At 38.7% G+C, this 27,887-nt stretch overlaps 1 protein-coding gene across 4 annotated transcripts in view; it reads right to left on the bottom strand.

Annotated features, from left to right (window-relative positions):
* The window catches only part of LOC128649879 (protein Shroom3), a 556,958-nt gene that overhangs the window by 177,722 nt on the left and 351,349 nt on the right, over positions 1-27,887 (bottom strand). For all 4 annotated transcript variants that reach the window (XM_053703406.1, XM_053703408.1, XM_053703407.1 and 1 more), the window contains one exon: positions 5,514-5,648. In XM_053703406.1, the coding sequence (XP_053559381.1) occupies positions 5,514-5,648 (135 nt within the window). The remainder of the gene's footprint in view (positions 1-5,513; positions 5,649-27,887) is intronic.

The following is a 27,887-nucleotide window of genomic DNA, read 5'->3' as shown; positions in this document are numbered from 1 at the left end:
TCTCCTATGGGGCTCCACCATGGCTTTTAAACATAATGAACAAGTATCCTCTGTTTCAGACATGTTTGTACAGACTAGCAATGAGACTAGCAAGCTTGGAAACACTTTAAAGCAAGTTAACAAGCAATATAAAAAAACGTTACTGTGCCTTTAAGAGAAACAAATTTTGACAAAATTTGAAATAACAGTGAAAAAAGGCAGTTACACTAACAAAAGTTTTACAGTGTATGTAACAAGTCAGCAGAGCATTGCACCCACTTGCAAATGGATGATTAACCCCTTAATAACAAAAACGGAATAATAAATGACAAAAACGTTTTTTAAACACAGTCACAACAACTGCCACAGTCTACTGTGGTTGTTACCCTCCTCAAAAACGACTTTGAAGCCTTTTGAGCCCTTCAGAGATGACCTGTATCATGCAGAGGGAAGCTGAATGTCTCTGTCAGTATTTTTAGCTGCACAGAAAAGCACTAAAATAGGCCCTTCCCACTCATATTACAACAGTGGAAAGCCTCAGGAAACTGTTTCTAGGCAAAAATCAAGCCAGCCATGTGGAAAAAAACTAGGCCCCAATAAGTTTTATCACCAAGCATATATAAAAACGATTAAACATGCCAGCAAACGTTTTATATTGCACTTTTATAAGAGTATGTATCTCTGTTAATAAGCCTGATACCAGTCGCTATCACTGCATTTAAGGCTTAACTTACATTAATCCGGTATCAGCAGCATTTTTCTAGCAAATTCCATCCCTAGAAATATGTTAACTGCACATACCTTATTGCAGGAAAACCTGCACGCCATTCCCCCTCTGAAGTTACCTCACTCCTCAGAATATGTGAGAACGGCAGTGAATCTTAGTTACTTCTGCTAAGATCATAGAAATCACAGGCAGATTCTTCTTCTAATGCTGCCTGAGATGAAACAGTACACTCCGATACCATTTAAAAATAACAAACTTTTGATTGAAGTTAAAAAACTAACTATAATACACCACTCTCCTCTTACTACGTCCATCTTTGTTGAGAGTTGCAAGAGAATGACTGGATATGGCAGTGAGGGGAGGAGCTATATAGCAGCTCTGCTGTGGGTGATCCTCTTGCAACTTCCTGTTGGGAAGGAGAATATCCCACAAGTAATGGATGATCCGTGGACTGGATACACTTAACAAGAGAAACAGCCATTTTACAAATGTGTGCTAAAAGCAACCACTAGATGGAGCTGGTTTGCAAGAAATCATAAACAAAACAATATTACAGCCACTTCTGAGGATTTTTTTTATTTAGGAAAAAATTGTGAACTCTCGCGGTTTTAAAATGGTGGCGATTAATCGCGGTTTACAGTCGCATATGCGATTAATCGTGCAGCCCTAGTGGATTGTTTTTGTTTTTTTTGTTCTAAAATGCAAATAATAGTCTATATTTATTTAAAACAACAAATATTACCTTTCTGATCATAGTACTGTACCATCTTTCTGAGGGTACTATGTATACAAGTATTAAAAATGATAAAAAAACATAATTTATGCTTACCTGATAAATTCCTTTCTCCTGTAGTGTAGTCAGTCCACGGGGTCATCCATTACTTATGGGATATTAACTCCTCCCCAACAGGAAGTGCAAGAGGATCACCCAAGCAGAGGCTGCTATATAGCTCCTCCCCTCTACGTCACACCCAGTTATTCGACCGAAAACCAACGAGAAAGGAGAAACTATAGGGTGCAGTGGTGACTGGAGTATAATTTAAAATTTAGACCTGCCATAAAAACAGGGCGGGCCGTGGACTGACTACACTACAGGAGAAAGGAATTTATCAGGTAAGCATAAATTATGTTTTCTCCTGTTAAGTGTAGTCAGTCCACGGGTCATCCATTACTTATGGGATACCAATACCAAAGCTAAAGTACACGGATGACGGGAGGGACAGGCAGGATCTTTATACGGAAGGAACCACTGCCTGAAGAACCTTTCTCCCAAAAACAGCCTCCGAAGAAGCAAAAGTGTCAAATTTGTAAAATTTGGAAAATGTATGAGAGAAGACCAAGTTGCAGCCTTGCAATCTGTTCAACAGAGGACTCATTCTTAAAGGCCCAAGTGGAAGCCACAGCTCTAGTAGAATGAGCTGTAATCCTTTCAGGAGGTTGCTGTCCAGCAGTCTCATAGGCTAAACGTATTGAGCTACGAAGCCAAAAGGATAGAGAAGGTAGCAGATGCTTTTTGACCTCTCCTCTGTCCAGAATAAACGACAAACAGGGAAGAAGTTTGAACTTAATATCAACGGAATGTAAGGGTTCAAACGGAACCCCCTGAAGAACTGAAAGAACTAAATTGAGACTCCAAGGAGGAGTCAAAGGTTGTAAACAGGCTTGATTCTAACCAGAGCCTGAACAAAGGCTTGAACATCTGGCACAGCTGCCAGCTTTTTGTGAAGTAATACCGACAAGGCAGAAATCTGTCCCTTCAGGGAACTTGCAGATAATCCTTTTCCAATCCTTCTTGAAGGAAGGATAGAATCCTAGGAATCTTAACCTTTCCAAGGGAATCCTTTAGATTCACACCAACAGATATATTTTTTCCAAATTTTGTGGTAAATCTTTCTAGTCACAGGCTTTCTGGCCTGAACAAGAGTATCGATCACAGAATCTGAGAATCCTCGCTTCGATAAAATCAAGCGTTCAATCTCCAAGCAGTCAGCTGGAGTGAAACCAGATTCGGATGTTCGAACGGACCCTGAACAAGAAGGTCTCGTCTCAAAGGTAGCTTCCAAAAATCTTTAGTTGCCTGTAAATAAAATTTCAGGGCACGGACTACGTCTAGACTGTTGCAGAAGTCGTTCCTTCTTTGAAGAAGGGTTAGGGCACAATGATGGAACAACAATCTCTTGATTGATATTCTTGTTAGTGACTACCTTAGGTAAGAACCCAGGTTTAGTACGCAGAACTACCTTATCTGAATGAAAAATCAGATAAGGAGAATCACAATGTAAGGCTGATAACTCAGAGACTCTACGAGCCGAGGAAATAGCCATTAAAAACAGAACTTTCCAAGATAACAGCTTGATATCAATGGAATGAAGGGGTTCAAACGGAACCCCCTGTAAAACGTTAAGAACTAAGTTTAAGCTCCACGGTGGAGCTACAGTCTTAAACACAGGCTTAATCCTAGCCAAAGCCTGACAAAAAGCCTGAAAGTCTGGAACTTCTGACAGACGTTTGTGTAAAAGGATGGACAGAGCTGAGATCTGTCCCTTTAAGGAACTTGCAGATAAACCCTTTTCTAAACCTTCTTGTAGAAAAGACAATATCCTAGGAATCCTAACCTTACTCCATGAGTAACTCTTGGATTCGCACCAGTGTAAGTATTTACGCCATATCTTATGGTAAATCTTCCTGGTAACAGGTTTCCTAGCCTGTATCAAGGTATCAATTACTGACTCCGAAAATCCACGCTTTGATAAAATCAAGCGTTCAATTTCCATGCAGTCAGCTTCAGAGAAATTAGATTTTGATGTTTGAAAGGACCCTGAATCAGAAGGTCCTGTCTCAGAGGCAGAGACCAAGGTGGACAGGATGACATGTCCACTAGATCTGCATACCAGGTCCTGCATGGCCACGCAGGCGCTATTAGAATCACTGATGCTTTCTCCTGTTTGATCCTGGCAATCAAACGAGGAAGCATCGGGAAGGGTGGAAACACATAAGCCATCCTGAAGGTCCAAGGTGCTGTCAAAGCATCTATCAGGACCGCTCCCGGGTCCCTGGACCTGGACCCGTAACAAGGAAGCTTGGCGTTCTGGCGAGACGCCATGAGATCCATATCTGGTTTGCCCCAACGTCGAAGTATTTGGGCAAAGACCTCCGGATGAAGTTCCCACTCCCCCGGATGAAAAGTCTGGCGACTTAGGAAATCCGCCTCCCAGTTCTCCCCTCCTGGGATGTGGATCGCTGACAGGTGGCAAGAGTGAGACTCTGCCCAGCGAATTATCTTTGATACTTCCATCATCGCTAGGGAACTCCTTGTCCCTCCCTGATGGTTGATGTAAGCCACAGTCGTGATGTTGTCCGACTGAAACCTGATGAACCTCAGAGTTGCTAACTGAGGCCAAGCCAGAAGGGCATTGAGAACTGCTCTTAATTCCAGAATGTTTATTGGAAGTCACCACAGTCCTCTCACACATCCTATCTATTAGTTGGGTGCAAGAGAATGACTGGGTGTGACGTAGAGGGGAGGAGCTATATAGCAGCTCTGCTTGGGTGATCCTCTTGCACTTCCTGTTGGGGAGGAGTTAATATCCCATAAGTAATGGATGACCCGTGGACTGACTACACTTAACAGGAGAAAACTATCTTCAAAGTGATGGTAAGTCGTAGCGTTGGTGAAAAGCTAGGATTTACCATTGGAACAAATAAAGGGGACTTTCATTCATGAAGTATAAAATACTTCATGCTGAAAACTCCTTTATTTGTTTGCAGCGTTAGCCACACTGAGCTGCTCAGGCAGCCCACAGCAGAACACTATTGGGCCTTAGCAGCTCAGTGCGATGAACGCAGCAAACAAATAAAGGACCTTTCAACATGAAGTATTTTATACTTCATGAATGAAAGTCCCCTTTATTTGTTCCAATGGTAAATCCTATCGTTTCACAAACACTAGGATTTACCATCCCTTTAAATTAATTGTATAAGCTGTATGATGACATGTAAATATTGCCTAAATGCCATAAGACATTGCTGTTTACACATAGGGGCCGATTTAAAGTAAAAGTCAACCATAGAGTTATATAAGATACTTCATGCAGAAAGTTCCTTTATTCGTTTCAACCGTTTGCCGTTCCTAGCTGATACGGAAGCCCACGGCCAAAACATTTTTTTTGCTAAAAGGTCATGTTTTCATCTCTTAGCCAATAGCCATGTGGTAAATCCGGTTTGGCGCCCATGGGAGCCAGATTTATCGAACAGCTATTTGCTAAGAGGTGAAAACTTCACCTCTTAGCAAAATCTTTTTTTGCAGTGGGCTGCTGTAGCAGCTAAGAATGGCAAACGGTTGAAACGAATAAAGACACTTTCTGTATAAAGTATCCGATCGGGAGGATTGCTGTCCGCCGCCTTGGAGGAGGTGGCGGACGAGTTAAGAAGCACTGATCTTCAGACCGCTGCTTCTTAACTCCTGTTTTCGACGCCTGAAGGCTCGCACGGAAACAGATGCATTTGGGCCTTAATACATTGTCCCCGTGGTCCCATCCCCTCTCCAAACTGTCCCATTTTACAGATATTCCAAAATCCAAACTATTCTGAAATCCAAACCTTTTCTGGTCCAAAGCAGTTTTGATGAAGGGTTTTCTACCTTTATTAATGTAATATGTGAGGCACTAAGTGTATAGAGGCAAAAAGCTAATAGGTGACAGATAACAGCTTGGAACAGTAGGGTCATATGATGGTTTTGAGCAGCCAATAGAAACAGCCTAATAAGGCACATTTGATGAAATCATGTTGTTTGATACATTCAATTTACCTGTCTTTAGGCCTCAGTGTAGCTTCTCCCCTGACACATGACTCAATGCTTTCTGACTGTTTAGATTTGTTAGTTTGAAGACTGTAAGACTCAGTATTAGAAGATGCAGCCAACTCCTTTCCAGAAAAGATTTTCCTGTAAAAATAAAGCATCAATATTCATTGGTCAGAATTAAAACGACAGTCTACCATAGAATTGTTATTGTTTTAAAAGATAGATAATCCCTTTATTACCCATTCCCCAGTTTTGCACAACCAACACAGTTATATTAATACACTTTTTACCTCTGTGATAACCTTGTATCTAGGAACCTTCTTCCAGCCCCCTGATCACATGACTGTGACTGTTTATTATCTGTTGTCTTAAATGTAGCATTGTTTTATGCTAAATCTTAAATAACCTCCTGTGCCTGAACACAGTGTTATCTATATGGCCCACGTGTACTTTCTGTCTCTTTGTAATGAAAAGAGATTTAAAAGCATGTGATAAGAGGCAGCCCTCAAAGGCTTAGAAATTAGCATATGAGCCTACCTATGTTTAGATTAAACTAAGAATACTAAGAGAAAAAAGCAAACTTGATGATAAAACTAAATTGGAAAGTGGATTAAAATTAAAAGTCCTATTGAATAATGAAAGTTTAATTTATACTAGACTGTCCCTTTAAAAGTGTGACTGTGCAGAACTTTCAAACTGATCTTTGAAATTTAAAGGGACAGTAAAGTCAAAGATTAAACTTTTATGGTTTTGAAAGGGTATGCCATTTTATACAACTTTCCAATTCACTTTTATTGACAATTTTGATTTGTTCTCTTGATATACTTTGTTAAAGGCTAAATATAGGTAAGCTCATATGCGGGGGCCCGATTCGATATGCAGCGTCGCCCGCAAAAGCCGGCGAGGCCAAATTTTGCGCTGGTTTGGTATCCTATATACGGCATACCATAGAAGTTACGCTCGTATATTTCACCCTTCGGCCGTAGTTTTTTGGCCCATAGACTGGTATACCAAACCCGCGCAGTTTGGTATCCAATATACAGAGTAAGGACTTACGTGGCGAAAATGGAGAAATCTTACTCCATTTTCATCTTGCCACAAAATGCAGGCGTAGTAAGCCTTACGCTGAGTATTGGAGCCCCGTAACTCCCTAAACTGCCTGCAAAAAGGAAATTTATGCTTACCGGATAAATTGATTTCTTCTATGATATGACGAGTCCACGGATTCATCCTTTACTTGCGGGATATTATCCTCCTGCTAACAGGAAGTGGCAAAGAGCACCACAGCAGAGCTGTCTATATCTTATGGTAAATTTTCCTAGTGACAGGCTTTCGAGCCTGAATCAAGGTATCAATGACCGACTCAGAGAATCCCCACTTAGATAAAATCAAGCATTCAATCTCCAGGCAGTCAGCTGCAGAGAAACTAGATTTGGATGTTGGAACGGACCCTGAATGAGAAGGTCCTGTCTCAGTGGTAGTTTCCACGGTGGCAGAGATGACATTTCCACCAGGTCTGCATACCAAGTCCTGCGTGGCCATGCAGGCGCTATCAAGATTACCGAAGCCCTCTCCTGTTTGATTCTCGCAATCAGACGAGGTAGGAGAGGAAAAGGAGGAAACACATAGGCCAGGTTGAACGACCATGGTACTGCTAGAGCATCTATCAGTACTGCTTGAGGATCCCTTGATCTGGACCCGTAACAAGGAAGTTTGGTATTCTGACGAGATGCCATCAGATCCAATTCTGGTGTGCCCCATTGATGAATCAATTTTGCAAACACCTCCGGATGGATCTCCCACTCCCCCGGATGAAAAGTCTGACGACTTAGAAAATCTGCTTCCCAGTTCTCCACTCCTGGGATATATATTGCTGATAGATGGCAAGAGTGAGTCTTTGCCCATCGAATTATTTTGGAAACCTCTATCATCGCTAGAGAACTCTTTGTTCCCCCTTGATGATTGATATATGCTACAGTCGTGATATTGTCCGACTGGAATCTTATGAATTTGGCCGAAGCCAGCTGAGGCCACGCCTGAAGCGCGTTGAATATCGCTCTCAGTTCCAGAATATTTATTGGTAGTTGGGACTCCTCCTGAGTCCACACACCCTGAGCCTTCAGGGAATTCCAGACTGCACCCCAGCCCAAGAGGCTGGCGTCCGTCGTCACTATGACCCATGCTGGCCTGCGGAAGCACATTCCCTGGGACAGATGATCCTGTGACAACCACCAATGAAGAGAGTCTCTGGTCTCTAGATCCAGATTTATCCGCGGAGATAAATCCGCATAATCCCCATTCCACAGCTGCGGTGGTCTGAGATGTAAGCGAGCAAACGGAACTATGTCCATTGCCATTACCATTAGTCCAATTACCTCCATACACTGAGCCACTGATGGCCGAGGAATGGAATGAAGTGCTCGGCAAGAGGCTAAGATCTTTGATTTTCTGACCTCTGTCAGAAAAATGTTCATGTCTACCGAGTCTATCAGAGTTCCTAGGAATGGAACTCTTGTCAGAGGAACAAGTGAACTCTTTTTTATGTTCACCTTCCACCCGTGAGTTCTTAGAAAAGCCAACACGATATCCATGTGAGATTTGGCCAGATCGTAAGTTGACTCCTGAATCAAAATATTGTCCAGATAGGGTGCCACTGCTATGCCCCGCGGCCTTAGAACCGCCAGAAGGGACCCTAGCACCTTTGTGAAAATTCTGGGAGCTGTGGCCAACCCGAAAGGAAGGGCCACAAACGGGTAATGTTTGTCTAGGAAAGCGAACCTGAGGAACTGGTGATGATCTTTTGGATAGGAATGTGAAGATACGCATCCTTCAAATCCAAGGTGGTCATATATTGACCCTCCTGGATCATTGGTAAAATTGTTCGTATGGTCTCCATCTTGAAGGATGGGACTCAGAGAAACTTGTTTAGAGTTTTGAAATCTAAAATCGGTCTGAAGGTTTGAAGACTTGGCGTCGCTTGGGCGGGCGTTAAAGGTTGTGACACTTGGGAGAAGTAGATGGCATAACCTGATTCTCTTCTGACTGAGAATCATCCTGAGACATACTTTTATCAGCTAAAATATGTTCTTTGCCATTTAAGGCCCTTTCAGTACATGAGGAACACATTTGAAGTGGGGGTTCCACAATGGCTTCTAAACACATAGAACATTGGCTTTCCTCAATGTCAGACAGGTTAAAACAGGCTAGTAATGACCACAAACAGGCTTGAAAACACTTTATTTTGTGAAAAAAATAACAATCTGAAAAAACGGTACTGCGCCTTTAAGAGAAAAAAAGCATACAATTTTCCCAAACTGCTTTAAAACAATAAAATTATCTCAATTTTATGATAAACATATCCCAACTTGTCAGCTAAGATTGCCCCACAAGGAAAGGAATACTTAACCCTTAATAACAAAAAACGTTACACAAAAATGTTATAGTTAAACCAAAACACCCCCTGCACCTCGCCACAGCCCTGCTGTGGAGCCTACCTGCCCTCCGGGGTCTGCAAAATTGAATTAACCCTTCGATTAGGCCCAAACTTTCTTTAAAGGCCCACCGGAGTTGGAGCTTGCTGCTTGCATGAGAAAAACAACTGCACAACTGAGGCGTGAAAATAGGCCCCGCCCATCTAACTCAATGTCTCACAGCCTTAACAATAACCGCTCCAAAGCGGTCTAAAACCTAGCCATGTGGGTTTATGTACCCATCTAAGTGAAGCCATGTGTACCCCTTGTTAAAATAAAGTAAAAACGTTTGCCATAAAAACGTTATCTTTAACTCCCAACATAGAAACTTTTGCCCACAAACATCATATCATCAGTGTCAACCATTTTTTATAGCCCAACATACACGTCCAGTAATACCCCTCTCTTATACATTAGGATTACTGCTTACCCTTTCCCTCATGGGGATACTTTCAGCCAATTCTGAAATAACACAGTCTCTCCAGAAAAAAATGACTGAACATACCTCAATGCTTGTAGCATGAAAAAACGTTCCTCACACTGAAGTTTCTTAAGTACTCCTCAGCCATTCTGTGGGAACTACTCTGGATCTTAGCAACAACTGGTAAGATCATCAGTCTCCAGGCAAAAGTCTTCATCCATCTGCTGCCTGGGAAGAAATAGTACTCACCGGTGCCATTTAAAATAAAAAAGTCTTGCTTGAAGAAAATAAAAACTAACATTTTATCACCTCTTTCACTTTACTCTTCCTATTACTTAAAGTAGGCAAAGAGAATGACTGGGGGGTGGAGTCAAGGGAGGAGCTATATAGACAGCTCTGCTGTGGTGCTCTTTGCCACTTCCTGTTAGCAGGAGGATAATATCCCAGAAGTAAAGGATGAATCCGTGGACTCGTCGTATCTTATAGAAGAAATAAAAACACCTAACGCATGCGCAATGTCTATCTACTGTCAACCGCAATACCTAATAAAGTGTTTAACCCCTAAACCGCCGCTCCCGGACCCCGCCGCCAACTACATTAAATGTATTACCCCCTAATCTGACCCCCCTACACCACTGCCACCTATATTAACCCCTAATCTGAGCCCCCTACACCGCCGCCAACTACATTAACTATATTAACCCCTAATCTGAGCGCCCTACACCGCCGCCACCTATATTATATGTACTACCCCCTAATCTGACCCCCTACTCCGCAGCCACCTATATTAAATGTATTAACCCCTAATCTGAGCCCCCTACACCGCCGCCACCTATATTATATGTACTACCCCCTAATCTGACCCCCCTACCCCGCCGCCACCTATATTAAATGTATTAACCCCTAATCTGAACCCCCTACACCGCCGCCACCTATATTAACTATATTACCCCCTAAACCTAAGTCTAACCCTAACTTAATTATTATTTCAATAAATCTAAATAATATTAATATTATTAACTAAATTATTCCTATTTAAAACTAAATACTTACTTATAAAATAAACCATAAGATAGCTACAATATAATTAATAATTACATTGTAGCTATTTTAGGGTTTAAAATTATTAAACATTTGAATAGCCATTTGAATAGCCAATAGAATGTCAGTAGCTCTTATTCTATTGGCTATTCAAATCAGCCAATAGAATTACAGTAGCTCTCTTCCGATTGGCTGATTTGAATTTGAAGGCTCAAATCAGCCAATAGGAATTCAAGGGACGCCATTTTTAATCGCGTACCTTGAATTCCTATTCAGTGTACCGCGAAGATCGTATGAAGAGGATCCTCCACGCTCCATGGCTCCGCGGTCTTCAGTTCCAGCGTCGCCGATCTTCAGTTCCAGCATAGCCGGTCTTCAGTTCCAGAGTGGATGGTCTTCAGCTCCGCGTTTATCGGTCTTCAACTCCTCCGCGCCGGCTGGTTCCTGGAAGAAGAAGAGGTCGCCGCCTGGAAGAAGACTTCACCGCCTGGAACAGGACCTTCTCTGCTGGTCTTCAGGACAGGTAAGGACCACTTGGGGGTTAGACTTAGGTTTTTTTAAGGGGGGATCGGGTGGGTTTTAGAGTAGGGGTGTGTGGGTGGTGGGTTGAAATGTGGGGGGGGGGATTGTTCTTTTTTTAAAGGTAAAAGAGCTGATTACTTTGGGGCAATGGCCCGCAAAAGGCCCTTTTAAGGGCTGGTAATAGAGCTGATTACTTTTGTAATTTAGTTTAGGGTAGGGAAATTTTATTATTTTAGGGGGCTTTTTTATTTTATTAGGGGGCTTAGATTAGGTGTAATTAGCTTAAAATTCTTGTAATATTTTTTTATTTTTTGTAATTTAGTGTTTGTTTTTGTACTATAGTTTAGTTTATTTAATTGTATTTTAGTTTAGATAATTGTAGTTTATTTAATTAATTTATTGGTAGTGTAGTGTTAGGTGTAATGGTAACTTAGGTTAGGATTTATTTTACAGGTAATTTTGTATTTATTTTAGCTAGGTAGCTATTAAATAGTTAATAACTATTTAATAGCTACCTAGCTAAAATAATTACAAAATTACCTGTAAAATAAATCGGTAAGTATTTATAGGTAAGTATTTAGTTTTAAATAGGAATAATTTAGTTAATAATACTAATATTATTTAGATTTATTGAAATAATAATTAAGTTAGGGTTAGACTTAGGCTTAGGGGGTAATATAGTTAATATAGGTGGCGGCGGTGTAGGGGGCTCAGATTAGGGGTTCATACATTTAATATCGGTGGCGGCGGGGTAGGGGGGTCAGATTAGGGTGTAGTACATATAATATAGGTGGCGGGGGTGTAGGGGGCTCAGATTAGGGGTTAATACATTTAATATAGGTGGCGGCGGGGTAGGGGGGTCAGATTAGGGGGTAGTACATATAATATAGGTTGCGGCGGTGTAGGGGGCTCAGATTAGGAGTTAATACATTTAATATAGGTGGCGGCGGTGTAGGGGGGTCAGATTAGGGGTTAATACATATAATATAGGTGGCGGCGGTGTAGGGGGGGCAGATTAGGGGGTAGTACATATAATATAGGTGGCGGCGGTGTAGGGGGATCAGATTAGGGGTTAATACATTTAATATAGGTGGCGGCGGTGTAGGGGGGTCAGATTAGGGGGTAGTACATATAATATAGGTGGCGGCGGTTTAGGGGGATCAGATTAGGGGTTAATACATTTAATATAGGTGGCGGCGGTGTAGGGGGGTCAGATTAGGGGGTAGTACTTATAATATAGGTGTCGGCGGTGTAGGGGGATCAGATTAGGGGGTAATACATATAATATAGTTGGCCGCGGTGTAGGGGGATCAGATTATGGGGTAATACATTTAATGTAGTTGGCGGCGGGGTCCGGGAGCGGCGGTTTAGGGGTTAATATATTTATTATTAGGAGTGAGAGGGGGAATTGCGGATAGAGGGGTATACGTGTCGGGAGGATGTTTAGGAGGCGTGTTAGACAGTTACGGGAGATTTCATATTTAGTAGGTTTTTGTAAGCGCAGGCAGTTTCTAAAGTGCCGTAAATCACTGGCGACTCCAGAAATTTGTACTTACGCTTATTTCTGGACATCGCTAGTTTGTCCGATTTACGACACTTTAGCAACTGCCGGCGCCGTATATGTGATAGCTTGATGTGCAAGGTGAAACTACGGGCGGCGCAGGTTTCCACGCTTGGGCCGAAACCTGCGCCGTATATCGGATCGCACCCCTGATGTCTAAGTCCTTGAAGGCTGCCTCTTATCTCAGTGCATTTTATTTGAAGTTCACAGCTAGAGAGTGCTAGTTTGTGTGCGCCATTTATATATAACACTGCTCACTCCTGTGGAGTTATGCATAAGTCAGCACTAATTTGCTGAAATGCGAGTTTGTAAAAAGCACTGAGATAAGGGGCAGTCTACAGAGGCTAACCACAGAGGTAAAAAGTATAATATAACAGTGTTGGTTATGAGAAACTGGGGAATGGGTAAGAAAAGGATTATCTATCTTTTTTTTAAATACAATTTTTCAAGTTGACTCTTCCTTTGAAACTCAAAAAACTATTCCTGTATGAGAAATGGAATTAAAAAAATACTTATTTGCAATAATAGCTATGTAAAGAGATAAGGTGAAATAAATTTAAAATTCACAGTAAATACAATAAAACAGTAGCTGTTAAACAATTCCTAATTATGTGTTTTATAACTATAGGTCATAAGCATGGTTGCATTGCGATCGTTATAGTAAGAAATGGGACAACCCGTATAACACAATGAAGCATGCGTACCAAAAAGAATATGCAATGCACTTTAATGAAATCATTTGAACCCCTTTCCTGTAATTTACCCTTGAAAATTGTGCCCCCAACCACTTAAAAGGCAAACTGCATCCTACATGATTTAGAACTCCAATCCGGCTGCATGCTACTTAGTGATTGTTTGATCAGTGCAGAAAGCTTGTTTATTCATGTCTATAACTAGCCACAGCAAAGATAAGATAAACATACTAGACTTTTCTTGCCCATGCCTAGAGACTTCTTTGAGACTGCAAAACAATGCAAATGTTACTAATAAATTACAGTTTAAATGCTATACAACATTTACTTGGTGCCCAGACATTTGCAGTTCGGCAAATGACTAAACAGTGACAGGATTTAATATCCTTGTAAAGAGATGCTGACTGATGATATAGTAACACTGAATAAATAATAGACACTATTTTGTTTGTAATGTAGGTGAAAATTTGCAGTCCATTGCTTATATAAATCATGAGAGGAGTTTATTGCCCTGTGAAATATCTTGTCCCACAGTAATGTCTCATTATTTCTAACCTGATGAGGTTTATTTTTTCTCTTTTTCTATTTCTTTTTAAAGTGTTCTTTGTGCATATGCTACAGTAGCCTGTTTATAAGATAGAAAGTTCAAAATTGAAAGGTGCATCAACGCATTTCAATTTTAAATAGAAGACTTTCTGCAATATCCAGTCTGGATTGAGTCCTCCAAATAAGGAAAGTTGTGGGACTAGGACACTGACCATTGAAAAGCAATTGCAGCAAACAAGTTTAATTTGTTTTAATTATGCTCGTATGCTAATAAATTAATCTATTGGAAGAATGCCAGCAATAAATTGCAGTAATCACAAGGTGTTTATTGTCCCTTTAAAAATGGAAACAATGCCTGAAGTTATTACCTCATGTACTTTTAACAGAACAATTTAGAAAGTTTTCTTTGCACTGCAAACTTTGTAATATAATTATGTCAGATGTAAGCCTTTTATCAGCTTGTGCTCAGATATTTTAAATCATGTACATTCCAAACGTGTAGGAGGCAAGACAATTCTAAGAACATTTAAATCCCACACAGGTGTCAGTCAAGAATTTAAAGTTTTTCTGCAGAGACAGCCTTTGAGCTCTAAAAAAAATCAAAGTTTCAGAATGGCATTTAAATCCGATTACAGATATATGTGAGTGCACGTATGTGTGTGAGTGCATGTATGTGTGCGTATTTGTGTATACGCATACATACATGCATACAAACTAAAAATTCATTTAATGTATTTATTTAATTTATTTAGTGTGATGATATAAAAGTATTTTATTGTCTAATATTTTGGTTTGGATTTTTTTACCTCAAAAAGGAAAAAAATATAAATTATTTAAAGGGCCATTAAATACAATAGATTTACATAGTTTAGTGCATAATAAAAATACAATGCAATAGCACTTATTCTAAATTTCAAAAAAGCTTTTTCTCTGACAAATGTATTTTTTTCCATTTGTTGGCCATCTGTATCATGTGACAGCCATCAGCCAATCACAGACTAGTAGACGTTTACACTGTGAACTTGTGCACATGCTCAGTAGGAGCTGGTGTTTTGGAAATATTAAAGTATATTAAAAGACTATGCAAAATGTGATAATGTAAGTAAATTAGAAAGTTTTTTAAAAAAATGCATGCTCTTTCTGGATCATGAAAGTTTAATTTGAATTTTAGTATCCCTTTAAAAATTATTTAATTTTTTTGACGGCTACATATTTTCTGTCTTGTTTTTTTTTTTTTTAACTTGAATAATTCAAGACAGAGAGGCCCATTTATCAAGCTCCGTATGGAGCTTGTGGGCCCGTGTTTCTGGCGAGTTTTCAGACTCGCCAGAAACAGCAGTTATGAAGCAGCGGTCTAAAGACCGCTGCTCCATAACCCTGTCCACCTGCTCTGAGCAGACGAACAGGAATCGCCACAATTCAACCCGATCGAGTACGATTGGGTTGATTGGCACCTCCCTGCTGGCGGCCAATTGGCCGCGAGTCTGCAGGGGTCGGCGCTGCACCAGCAGCTCTTGTGAACTGCTGGTGCAATGCTGAATACGGAGAGCGTATTGCTCTCCGCATTCAGCGAGGTCTTGCGGAATTGATCCGCACTGTCGGATCAGGTCCGCAAGACCTTTGATACATAGGCCTCACAGTCTTTTTTTTCTATTTATTTTACTGACATTTCTTGTATTTTCCCGTTAACTAAGTAAAACAAGTTTTAGGTAGCTTATTTATAATCTCTCTAAAATATATTATGTGCAGTGTTCTCCACAAAAATTGTTGCCATCTTGTTCGCATTATGAAGTAGCTGGTTGGGTGCAGTGTAATATTTTCTATCATATCATTTTCAGCTATCCAAAGCACAAATGAATTGCATAATTTAACATAAATGTATTTAATGATAATTTGTGAAATAAAAACTGAACAATTTTAATATTAGCTAATTTTAGCATAATATTGGCTAAATATTTAGCTCGGTGTTGAGTAAAATTAGCCAATTTATGCACCCTCTAAAAATGTCCTGGGGAGATCACTGATATGATTTTTAAATATTAAAAAAACAATATATAAAAAATAAAAAGTTGTCATATTTTATATGTGTGCACGTGTGAAATTCTGCTAAAGATAAAAATAATTGTAATATAAATATAAACTGTAAATGTGAAAATCATGGTTTTCTTCCTTACTACATGGAGCTGTTCCAAGAGCCTTTTCTATATTGACTTATGTGAAAACCATATTTACTGTAAATATTATGGTCTTGCTAATTTCCAGGTAGCAAGATGAAAGATCTACCTTCTGTCGTATAACAATATAAAAGCATAATGATCCATTGTCTTGTTAAAACTATCAATATGACATGGAGATAACCATTTCCTGTGTTATGTTTGCCCTGGATATCATTCTAGGCAGCTCTGCAAGGCTCAGTATTGTTGATAATAGCCTGTCCTTATAATCCTGGGCACATATTCACACATAAAGTTTTTCATTTTCCCATAAATGAACAAGGATGTAACCATAAAATATATCTCATTGGGGGCAGGGTTTCTTTATAAATTAATTACTTTATCTTTCCTGCTTGTAAGACAAGTAACAAATAAAGCAATCACACCTATCTGCAACTTTATCGTACGTGTTCCTGGTTGTTAATGTGTCACACCTGACACTGCAAATATTGTAATAATTATCCAACGGTGATTTGAACAGATATTAGAACACTGCAGGTTTCTCTTTTTTATTAAAGGGACACTAAAGTAAAAATAGGTTTCTCTTTTTTATTAAAGGGACACTTCATGATTCAAATAGAGCATGACGTTTTAAGAGACTTTCAAATTTACATTATCAAATGTTGCAGATTGTTTTTTATATGCACTTTTTTCTGAGGCAACAGCTTCTACTGAGTATGTGCATGAGTTTCCAGTGTATATGTATACTAGTCTTTGATTGGCTAATGGCTGTCACATGATACATGGGTATTCCAGCCTCCAGAAATAAAAAAGACCTTTATTGTTTTATATGGGGTCCATAAGATAGAAAATATAATGTGTCAGGCCTGCTATAGGCCCTTAGTCATGGCCTTTAGAATGCCTGAAACGTTGTGTTTTCTATCTTATGGACCCCATATGAAACAATAAAGGTCTTTTTTTTTTTTTTTTTTTTTTTTATTTGATTTTTATTGAGGAAAAAATAAATGTGTACAGGTCATGGAGCATAATTAAAACAGCAAACATTGATGTACAAAAATAATGATCGTCCTCATTTTTCAGCCCCTTAAAACGGTGATATAGGCCTCTCTTGGACCTTGTCTGGAATGTTAATAAAAGTCCAGGGGTTTAAGTTGAGCATGTAACAGATGAAAATAAGAAAAGACAATATGCATCTGAGATAGAATAATAAAACATAACAATACATATCTTTAGGCTATGTAGGTACCTAAACTAAACACCAAAGCTGGTTTCTGTAACTTAACATGTCTCACTCAGCAGTATACAAGTAAAGCAGATTAACATACATAGCCGTTCTGCAAGAATGTTTGCACACTACAAAGCTATTCAGGTATACACAGTACTAGTTCACGTGTGGAGTACAGGTAAAATTCTGTGAAAGCATATTGTAAGACATCTTTGTACATTCTACATGCTGTGAGTTACATATGTTAGTCCTCTTACATATTGTTTTTAAAGTGATCCTAAGAAGAATAGGATGACTTGTCAGGTCCTCCAATTTGCTTACAGCCACCCTCACATGAACATTTAGGGGAGAAGGAATATGGGGCTGAGACGGTAACAATGTTAAGATAACCTCTGTTGAATTATGGTACACAAAATCGCTATGGGGGAGATGTACACCCAGGAGGAGATTATGCAGAAATGTTTGCAGGAGAGTGTTATTAAACACTTTCGTTTACCAGGTTTTTCTCTTATATATATATTTAATTCAGTGATGTGCTAAGAGTTCCATATGGCTATTGTCAAGTAAGAGCGTTAAAGTAAAAGTTTATGCAATATATACGTCTCTCATATAAGACAGGTTACAGGGCTTCCCATTTGTATTAACTATGAACAGGTGTCTTTAGTGAACTCTTACTTCAAGTTATCACTTCTGACAGTATTCATGCAGATAAAGAGACTTCTTTAGCCCGTTTCAAAACTAAAGTTCATCCGGATGTTTTGTTCAGGTAAGAACTTTGAGCATCTTAACTTAATAGTTGGCTGATCGCTCAGAAAGGGAGTCTTTGTGGGGGAGAGTCCTGGTATTGTTAGGTCATTGCTGTTTGAATGTGTATCGCCCTGCTCATGGAAGGATATCGGCAAGTGTGATCTCGTTGTGCATATTGGAGCCTGTAGTGTGTCAACAGGTTGATTTACCTTTGGATCCGATGTTGTCCCTTGTAAGGTATGTTGTGCTGAGTCGGGTAATAAAGGTCTTTTTTAATTCTGGAGGCTGGAATACCCTTTGCTGTTGATTGGATTGCTATTTGGACGTGGCAGGTCCTTTATTCCGTGCCCCACAAGCCAAGGGACAGGTGTGCTGTTTTCAAAACCTTTTGAGAATATTACATGATACATGGGACCAGCAAACGGGCAAAAAAATTATTTGTCAGAAAAAAATCTACTGCTTATTTAAAATGCATGTGTAAATATATATATATATATATATATATATATATATACAGTATATATATATATATATATATATACATACACACACAGTATATAAAGAGAGACTATGTAGTGCTAAATTGTTGATATATTCTATGCAAATATAGGAAAAGCTACTAAGCTCTTATCTGCCTTTAATTTGGTAAATGCCCTTTCTTTTTTTTTTACACTACAAACAAATGACGCAACTGCTCTTCATATAAAAACATAATTTATGCTTACCTGATAAATTCCTTTCTTCTGTAGTGTGATCAGTCCACGGGTCATCATTACTTCTGGGATATTAGGGGAGGAGTAATATCCCAGAAGTAATGATGACCCGTGGACTGATCACACTTAACAGAAGAAAAGCTCATTTTTTCCTAATCTTTTTTTCAGTACACGTTTGCAATCTGAAAAAAAGAAAAGAATTATCAACTGTTTAAGGAAAATTGATTCTTTGAATAGTGTTGCTCATTGGGATTTTTTTTTTTAAAGAAAATAAGAACATTCTTTGTTCAGGCAAAAAGATTAAGCCTTGCTTTGCTATAGGGGATTACTTGTGTTTAGAATGATATTCACATGTACATTTCTATCTTGTGCCAACTGCACTCTACATACACTGCATTAAGCATTCATTATGCTTTCAATGGAACAAATACAGGCCTGGACATACTGACTGAGTGTCAACTTAAGTATTTATGAGGTGTTATATACCAAGCTCATTGAAGTAGTGTGTAAACAGAAACTAAGCAATTTCTTAATTCCCAAACTAGATTGCGGGCCCCTTGTTTATTAAGTCCCCTTCTCTTGTGCTATACTTACTAAAGTCTTGCTAACGAGTTTACTAACTCTAAATCCTGATCTGCAGGCAATGAGAATTACTGTCATATTTGCAGGGAAATTTACAGCAGGGCAATAAAACACAATTGGCTAAAAATTTAATTTCAATAAAAGATTCCACTTATACAAAACAATCTAAATAAAATGAGCAATGTTCCCAGCTAGGGAACCTGTCAGTTCCACATTATGGGCTTGATTTATCAAGCCGTTCTCCTTCCTTCGAGAACCTGCAGTCAGTGATTGGCTGTGCGCGGGCAGGGGGCGGGATCGCACACAAGTGCAAAATAGTGCTTGTGTGTCACTTATATTCCACTTATACAAAACAATCTAAATAAAATGGGCAAGGTCCCAGCTAGGGAACCTGTCAGTTCCACATTTTGGGCTTCATTTATCAAGCTGTTCTCCTTCCTTCGAGAACCTGCAATCAGTGATTGGCTGTGTGCAGGCAGGGGGCGGGATTGCACGCAAGTGCAAAATAGTGCTCGTGTGCAATCTTAAATTCTGTCAGTGGATAGCTGCCCACCAGAAGACAGCTGGGGCGGACAGGGGCAAATATCTATCGCCCCTGTACGCTCTTGATTGATAAATCGAACCCTAAATGTGCATATGAGCAGCATCCCCTAACCTCATTTATCATTACACAAGCAAAAGCTATTGCAGACCCACCCCCTACTCTTGTACAGCCAATGATCTGGGAACAAGACTTGTCAATCATCCTGGAAGAACCTGTGGTGGCAGAGATGTTCAGAAGCAGCAGTCTTATGACTTCTGCTTCTTAGTTCACAGTTAAATGAATATAAAACAGTCTGTGTCATTGTATTAAAAAGCACTACGCAGTGGGTTATACTTAAAGGGACATTATACACTAGATTTTTCTTTGCATAAATGTTTTGTAGATGATCCATTTATATAGTCCGTACAGTTTGTTTGTTTTAAAAATGGATAGTTTTCCTTATTTTTAAAAAACATTGCTCTGATTTTCAGACTCCTAACTAAGCCCCAAGGTTTTAGGAGAATACCGACGTATTCCTACTCCAGCTTGCTCCTGTTTGTGTAAAGGGTCATTTCATATGCAAAGGAAGGGGAGGGGGAGTCTCTGCTTATTCTCACTTGCAGTGGGTGTTTTAGCTGCCTTTTACACAGAGCTAAACTGGAAGCTTCTAAGTAAGTTTTTAAACGGTTTTATACTGCATATTTATATCAGTATCTGTGCATATTTTTCTTTATAGTAGTGTCTATTACATGCAGTTATATAAAAAAATGGTGTATACTGTCCCTTTAACAGAAACCAATCCACTATGTATTATTTATCATTTTTAAATGGATTTCTCCTTTTTTTTTTTTTTTACTTCATTTGTGAATGGACCATTACTTCCTGTCACTGCCCTCAATAGATAATCCCTTACTCATTCCACATTTTTGCATAACCAACACTGATATATTAATACACTTTTTACTTATGATTCAGGGGCGGATCCAGAGCCCAATATTGGGAGGAGCAATGTGGCAGATTATCTTGTTGCAACATCTTTGTTATATGAACAATAGATTGATAGATACACACACACATACACAAATATATAAACAAGCATACATTTACTCACACACACACACACATACATACACACTCATGCATACATACATACATACATACACACACACAGACATGCCTACATGCTCTCATACCTAGGGATGCACCGAAATGAAAATTCTGGACCAAAACCGATACCGAAAATTCAGCATGCCCCTGGCCAAAAACCGAAATGAAACCAAATTTTTTTTTCTTTTTTAACTACATTGTGTGTGTGTGTAGCTGAGAGAGCTTGTAGGCGGGAAAGCTCCAACAAATGAGCGTGGTCACTTGTACCATAGGGCGTGATCTGCAGTGAAACTGGTGAAGCTCTACAAGGGAGAGTGTGGTTATAGCCAGACAACAATCGGAGGTGGACAGGTGTGTTGTTTTTGGGTGTAGTTATCTGCGCGATGGGCGTGGCTGCACTTGATCATCTCTCATCGTATCTCCGCCTAGTTCCTGGTTCGGGTCTCACACTAACCCGTCAGATTATATGTCCTGAGCCCCAAATGGAGTCTGCCTATCACCAGGACCACCGGACTTAGCTACGACCTTACGTGCAAGGTGATTATAGAAAGTTACTGTGCTTTTCTGTATACACTGTCTGGTGGGTGCTAATTTGTACCAACCGTGTGCGGGCTTGGGGCTTATGCATATATAGTGTGCACGCATATTTGCCTCAGGCGAATAGAATGTCTACGCACAAAAGGCTGATGTATGAGCACTGTATATAAGGCTTATACATATTTACTGTGAGTGCTTAGGGCTGTGTCTGATAATATCAAGTGTTTATAAACATGTTACTTATCCTCCTTTGAATACTGTATTCAGAACTTTGGTTTCCTTCTAAAAAAAAAAAAGGGCACTGCTGGTTTCAGATATCATTATGTCATGGTACTTATGTGTGTGCTCTGTGTACCAGAGCTGTGCTGCTCACCTTATGCTAAGGATAGACATGTAACTCAATAGAACAGGGGAGGGCTGTACATTTTTAGTCATTTTGGTCCTCTTTGGGACGAAATTGGAATTTCACATTTTCGGCGGCCCAAATTTTGGTGCATCGCTAGTATTATTCTTTATTGTGTTCTGTGTAACAGAATCAGATTTAACCGTTTTCTGTTTTTTCTTACCAATTATCAAAATAAAGTATATTCCTAGAAAACTATTATTATATGCAAAACATTAAGTCAAGTAATGAACTCAAACAGCAGCTCTAGGCTAGCATCACATTTGAAATATGAAACACAATAATTTTACCGAAAATAAAAGGCAAATAAAACTGAAAACCGAAATAACCAAAAATGCCATTTTCGGCCGAAACTTTCTGCGGCCGAAATTTCGGTGCATCCCTAGTAATGGATTGTGGACTCTCACAACCTTTTGAAAGAAGTTTATGTTTAACTATGCAATTATTTTGTGCTGCTTTGGATAGCTTAAGTAACATTTATAAATAACAGAAAATGTAATAGTGTTAGAGCATTTTATTATTACACTATTACTTGCAGGGGTTAAACACATAGTTAAAATCAGTTCCTGTGCACAAAGGACTACTGGGATGGCTAGACAAACAAATGTGGTGAACAAATGACAAAGGGATATGTGGGCACCCATCATTACCAGTTAGCTCCCAGTAGTGCATTGCAGCTCCCAAGCCTTCTCAATAATCCCAAGAGAATTAAGTAAATTTGATGATAGAAGTAAATTAAAAGGTCTCTTAAATTGCATACTATTTATGAGCCATGAACATTTAAAGGGACATGAAGCCCCAAATTTTTCTTTTTTGATCAGATAGAGAATAACATTTTAACAAATGTTTCCAAATTATTTCTATAATTTATTTTGCTTTGTTCCCATGTTATCTTTTGTTCAAAAGATATCTAGATAGGCAGTGTGCACATGTCTGGAGCACTACATGACGGGAAATAGTGCTGCCATCTAGTGCTCTTGTTAATATATAAGATTGTTGCAAAACTACTGCCATATAGTACTACAGACCCGAGCGCACTCCCGAACTTACCTTCATGCTCTTCAACAAAGGATGACAAGAAATGAAGAACATTTTATAATAGAAGTAAAATGAAAATTTGTTTAAAATTGTATGCTCTATCTGTATCACGAAAGAAAAATGTTTTATGACTCTTTAAAGGGCCACTATACACATTTTTTCTTTGCATAAATGTTTTGTAGATGATCTATTTATAAAGCCCATTAAGTTTGTTTTTTATTTTTTTAAATGTATAGTTTTGCTTATTTTTAAATAACATTGCTCTGATTTTCAGACTCCTAGCCAAGCCCCAAAGTTTTATGTGAATACAGTCAGCTACCTACTCCAGCTTGTTCCTGTTTGTGTAAAGGCTCTTTTCATATGCAAAAGAAGGGGGAGGGTCTTATTTCCCACTTGCAGTGGGCTTTCCAACTGCCTTTTCAACAGAGCCAAACTGAAAGCGTCTAAGTAAGTTTTTAAACAGTTTTATACTGGATTTTTATATCAGTATCTGTGCATCTTATTCTTTATAGTAGTGTCTATTACATGCAATTATATGAAAACGAGTGTATACTGTCCCTTTAAGTATGACCTTCATGTCCCTGTATTAATTAATGGAAACAAACTACATATAGTGAATGAAATAGATTAAAATATATTTATATTATAAATATTATTTGTAAGCAAGGTTGCCAAAATATCAGGAGGGGGAAAAAAAAGAACTTTAATGATTGCTGGAATCTGTCTATAAATATTAACACATTTACGATGAGATAATAGAACAAACATTTACATTAGAAGAGCATTTTAGTGCACATTTGCAACAAAATACAACTTTGCCGCTGTTAACCAGACAATAAGTTATGAAGCAAGACACAGTAGCTTGATACTGTAACAAAGAGAGGAAAATATACGCCATGAAATCAAGCTGTGAAAGAGAAGTCTCCCAGGGTGCACTATTGCTAAGACAGAGGCCACTAGCGCCTCAGGGTCACCATGACAACCAGTCACAAAGGAAAAGATCCACTAATTGCTCATGCAAAGTATCAGACCCTGAAACTGTGTTAATTGCAAGTAAATCAGCACTTAGTGAATCCCAACATTTTTTTTTTATGGTAGTGGGTGGGCAGTGAAAGATGCAGTGCTTGTTATATGTAAATCACAACTCAAAGTTTGGCTTACTTTTGCTGGGCGTAATAAATTAGCTGTGATACTGCAGTGCTGACTGAGGCGCTATTATATGGAATGTATTTCTAGACTTTAGTCGCTCTATTATTATAAGCTGCTGTTTCTAATAATAAGCTGTGTGGTCAGTCTGTGCAATTAGTTTGTTTTTTCTTCAGAAATGTAGCAGACATTAAAGTTAAAGGGACACTGGACCCAAATTTTTTTCGTTCGTGATTCAGATAGAGCATGCAATTTTAAGCAACTTTCTAATTTACTCCTATTATCTATTTTTCTTCGTTCTCTTGCTATCTTTATTTGAAAAAGAATGCATCTAAGCTAAGGAGCCAGCAAATATTTGGTTCAGGGCCATGGACAGCACTTTTTTATTGGTGCTGTCCAATCAGCAAGGACAACCCAGTTTGTTCACCAAAAATGGGCTGGCATCTAAACTTACATTCTTGCTTTTCAAATAAACATACCAAGAGAATGAAGAAAATTTGATAATAGGAGTAAATTTGAAAGTTGCTTAAAACAGTTTTAAGCAACTTTCAAATTTACTCCTATTATCAAATTTTCTTTTTTTATTGGACAGCACCAATTAAAAAAGTGCTGTCCATGGCCTGAACCAAATATTTGCTGGCTCCTTAGCCTAGATGCATTCTTTTTCAAATAAAGATAGCAAGAGAACGAAAAAAATTGATAATAGGAGTAAATTAGAAAGTTGCTTAAAATTGCATGCTCTATCTGAATCACGAAAGAAAAAAATTGGGTTCAGTGTCCCTTTAATGTAAATTTTCATGAATCAGTGCCATTTTTTTTTAAATTACAGCGGCACTTTCATTCATGAAAGTTAACATTGCAGAGTTTTTTTTTTTTTAATACTTACCTTTATCAGCAGCCAAGCCTGACCAGTGATCTCCCTCCCACTTCTCATGCTGTACTTAGCACATTAATGATGAAACCGGCTTCCTCCAATCACGGCGTGGCCTCAGGAAATGTTTGCTCTGGGGTGCACGCCATGATTGGAGGAAGCCGGATTCATCATTGCTGACGTAAGTACAGAGGAGCTGGGGGCGGGGGATCGTTGGTCCGGCTTGGCTGCAGAAAAAGGTAAGTATTAAAAAAAAACAACAACACTGCAATGTAAACTTTCATGAATAAAAGTGCCCCTATTTTAAAAAGTATTTTTAATAACGGGGCACTGATTCATAAAACTTTACCTTCACTTTAAGTAATGTAAAATTATTATGTTCTCTGAAATAATAAATTACTTTACTACATCATTAGAACCAACATTTGAAATGTGTCAGAATTGCAAAGCTTGGCTAAGATTTCATAATGTGTCATAAGAACCTTCTTCCAGCCCCCTGATCACATGACTGTGACTGTTTATTATCTATTGTCTTAAATTTAGCATTGTGTTGTGCTAGATCTTAAAGGGACAGTATACACTCATTTTCATATAACTGCATGTTATAGACACTACTATAAAGAATAAGATGCACAATTACTGATATAAAAATCCAGTATAAAACTGTTTAAAAACTTACTTAGAAGCTGTCAGTTTAGCTCTGTTGAAAAGGTAGCTGGAAAGCCCACTGCAAGTGGCAAATAAGACACTCCCCCCTCCCCCTTCTTTTGCACATGAAAAGACCCTTTACACAAACAGGAGCAAGCTGGAGAAGGTAGCTGACAGTATTCACATAAAACTTTGGGGCTTGGTTAGGAGTCTGAAAATCAGAGCAATGTTATTTAAAAATAAGCAAAACTATACATTTATTTTAAAAAAAAAACTTTATGGGCTATATAAATAGATCATCTACAAAACATTTATGCAAAGAAAAAATGAGTGTATAATGTCCCTTTAAATAACCCCCTGTGCCTGAACACAGTGTTATCTATATGGCCCACGTGTACTTTCTGTCTCTTTGTGTTGAAAAGAGATTTAAAAAGCATGTGATAAGAGGCCGCCCGCAAAGGCTTAGAAATTAGCATATGAGCCTACCTATGTTTAGTTTAAACTAAGAATACCAAGAGAAAAAAGCAAATTTGATGATAAAAGTAAATTGGAAAGTTGATTAAAATTACAAGTCCTATCTGAATGGTGACAGTTTAATTTATACTAGACTGTCCCTTTAAACATTTAATTTGTTGAGCTGCCTAACCCTTCCGTGATTAGTCTCCTTATGATGATATTGGAATCTGAAAGAACTGTCAACTCATTATGTGGAGTATATGGGACTTGTTTCTTGTCCCTCATTTTAAAGCACATTGTACTGTACACTACTGTACACTAGATTTTTCTTTGCATAAATGTGTTGTAAATTATCCATTTATATAGCCCGTCTGTTTTTTGTAAAATTGTATAGTTTTGCTTATTTTTAAATAACATTGTGCAGATTTTCAGACTCCTAAACACACCCCAGAGTCTTAGATGTATACTGAAGTATACAGACATCAGATTGCTTCTTTCTCCAACATAGGTGTGTCCGGTCCACGGCGTCATCCTTACTTGTGGGATATTCTCTTCCCCAACAGGAAATGGCAAAGAGCCCAGCAAAGCTGGTCACATGATCCCTCCTAGGCTCCGCCTACCCCAGTCATTCTCTTTGCCGTTGTACAGGCAACATCTCCACGGAGATGGCTTAGAGTTTTTTAGTGTTTAACTGTAGTTTTTATTATTCAATCAAGAGTTTGTTATTTTAAAATAGTGCTGGTATGTACTATTTACTCAGAAACAGAAAAGAGATGAAGATTTCTGTTTGTATGAGGAAAATGATTTTAGCACCGTAACTAAAATCCATGGCTGTTCCACACAGGACTGTTGAGAGCAATTAACTTCAGTTGGGGGAACAGTGTGCAGTCTCTTACTGCTTGAGGTATGACACATTCTAACAAGACGATGTAATGCTGGAAGCTGTCATTTTCCCTATGGGATCCGGTAAGCCATGTTTATTAAGATAGTAAATAAGGGCTTCACAAGGGCTTATTAAGACTGTAGACTTTTTCTGGGCTAAATCGATTCATTATTAACACATATTTAGCCTTGAGGAATCATTTATTCTGGGTATTTTGATATGATTATATCGGCAGGCACTGTTTTAGACACCTTATTCTTTAGGGGCTTTCCCTAATCATAGTCGGAGCCTCATTTTCGCGCCGGTATGGCGCACTTGTTTTTGAGGACAGCATGGCATGCAGCTGCATGTGTGTGGAGCTCTGATACATAGAAAAGTCTTTCTGAAGGCATCATTTGGTATCGTATTCCCCTTTGGGCTTGGTTGGGTCTCAGCAAAGCAGATTCCAGGGACTGTAAAGGGGTTAAATATAAAAACGGCTCCGGTTCCGTTATTTTAAGGGTTAAAGCTTCCAAATTTGGTGTGCAATACTTTTAAGGCTTTAAGACACTGTGGTGAAATTTTGGTGAATTTTGAACAATTCCTTCATACTTTTTCGCAATTGCAGTAATAAAGTGTGTTTAGTTTAAAATTTAAAGTGACAGTAACGGTTTTATTTTAAAACGTTTTTTGTGCTTTGTTATCAAGTTTATGCCTGTTTAACATGTCTGAACTACCAGATAGATTGTGTTCTGACTGTGGGGAAACCAAGGTTCCTTCTCATTTAACTATATGTATTTTATGTCATAAAAAAAAAAAAAAAAAAAAAAAAAAAAAAAAATTTAGTAAAAATGATGCCCAAGATGATTCCTCAAGTGAGGGGAGTAAGCATGGTACTGCATCATCCCCTCCTTCGTCTATACCAGTCTTGCCCATACAGGAGGCCCCTAGTACATCTAGTGCGCCAATACTCCTTACTATGCAACATTTAACGGCTGTAATGGATAATTCTATCAAAAACATTTTAGCCAATATGCCCACTTATCAGCGAAAGCGCGACTGCTCTGTTTTAGAAAATTCTGTAGAGCATGAGAA

Source organism: Bombina bombina, chromosome 2 (genome assembly GCF_027579735.1).
Source record: "Bombina bombina isolate aBomBom1 chromosome 2, aBomBom1.pri, whole genome shotgun sequence".
Lineage (NCBI taxonomy): Eukaryota > Metazoa > Chordata > Amphibia > Anura > Bombinatoridae > Bombina > Bombina bombina.
Note: the sequence above shows the minus strand (reverse complement) of the source record. Positions and strands in the feature narration are given on the sequence as shown.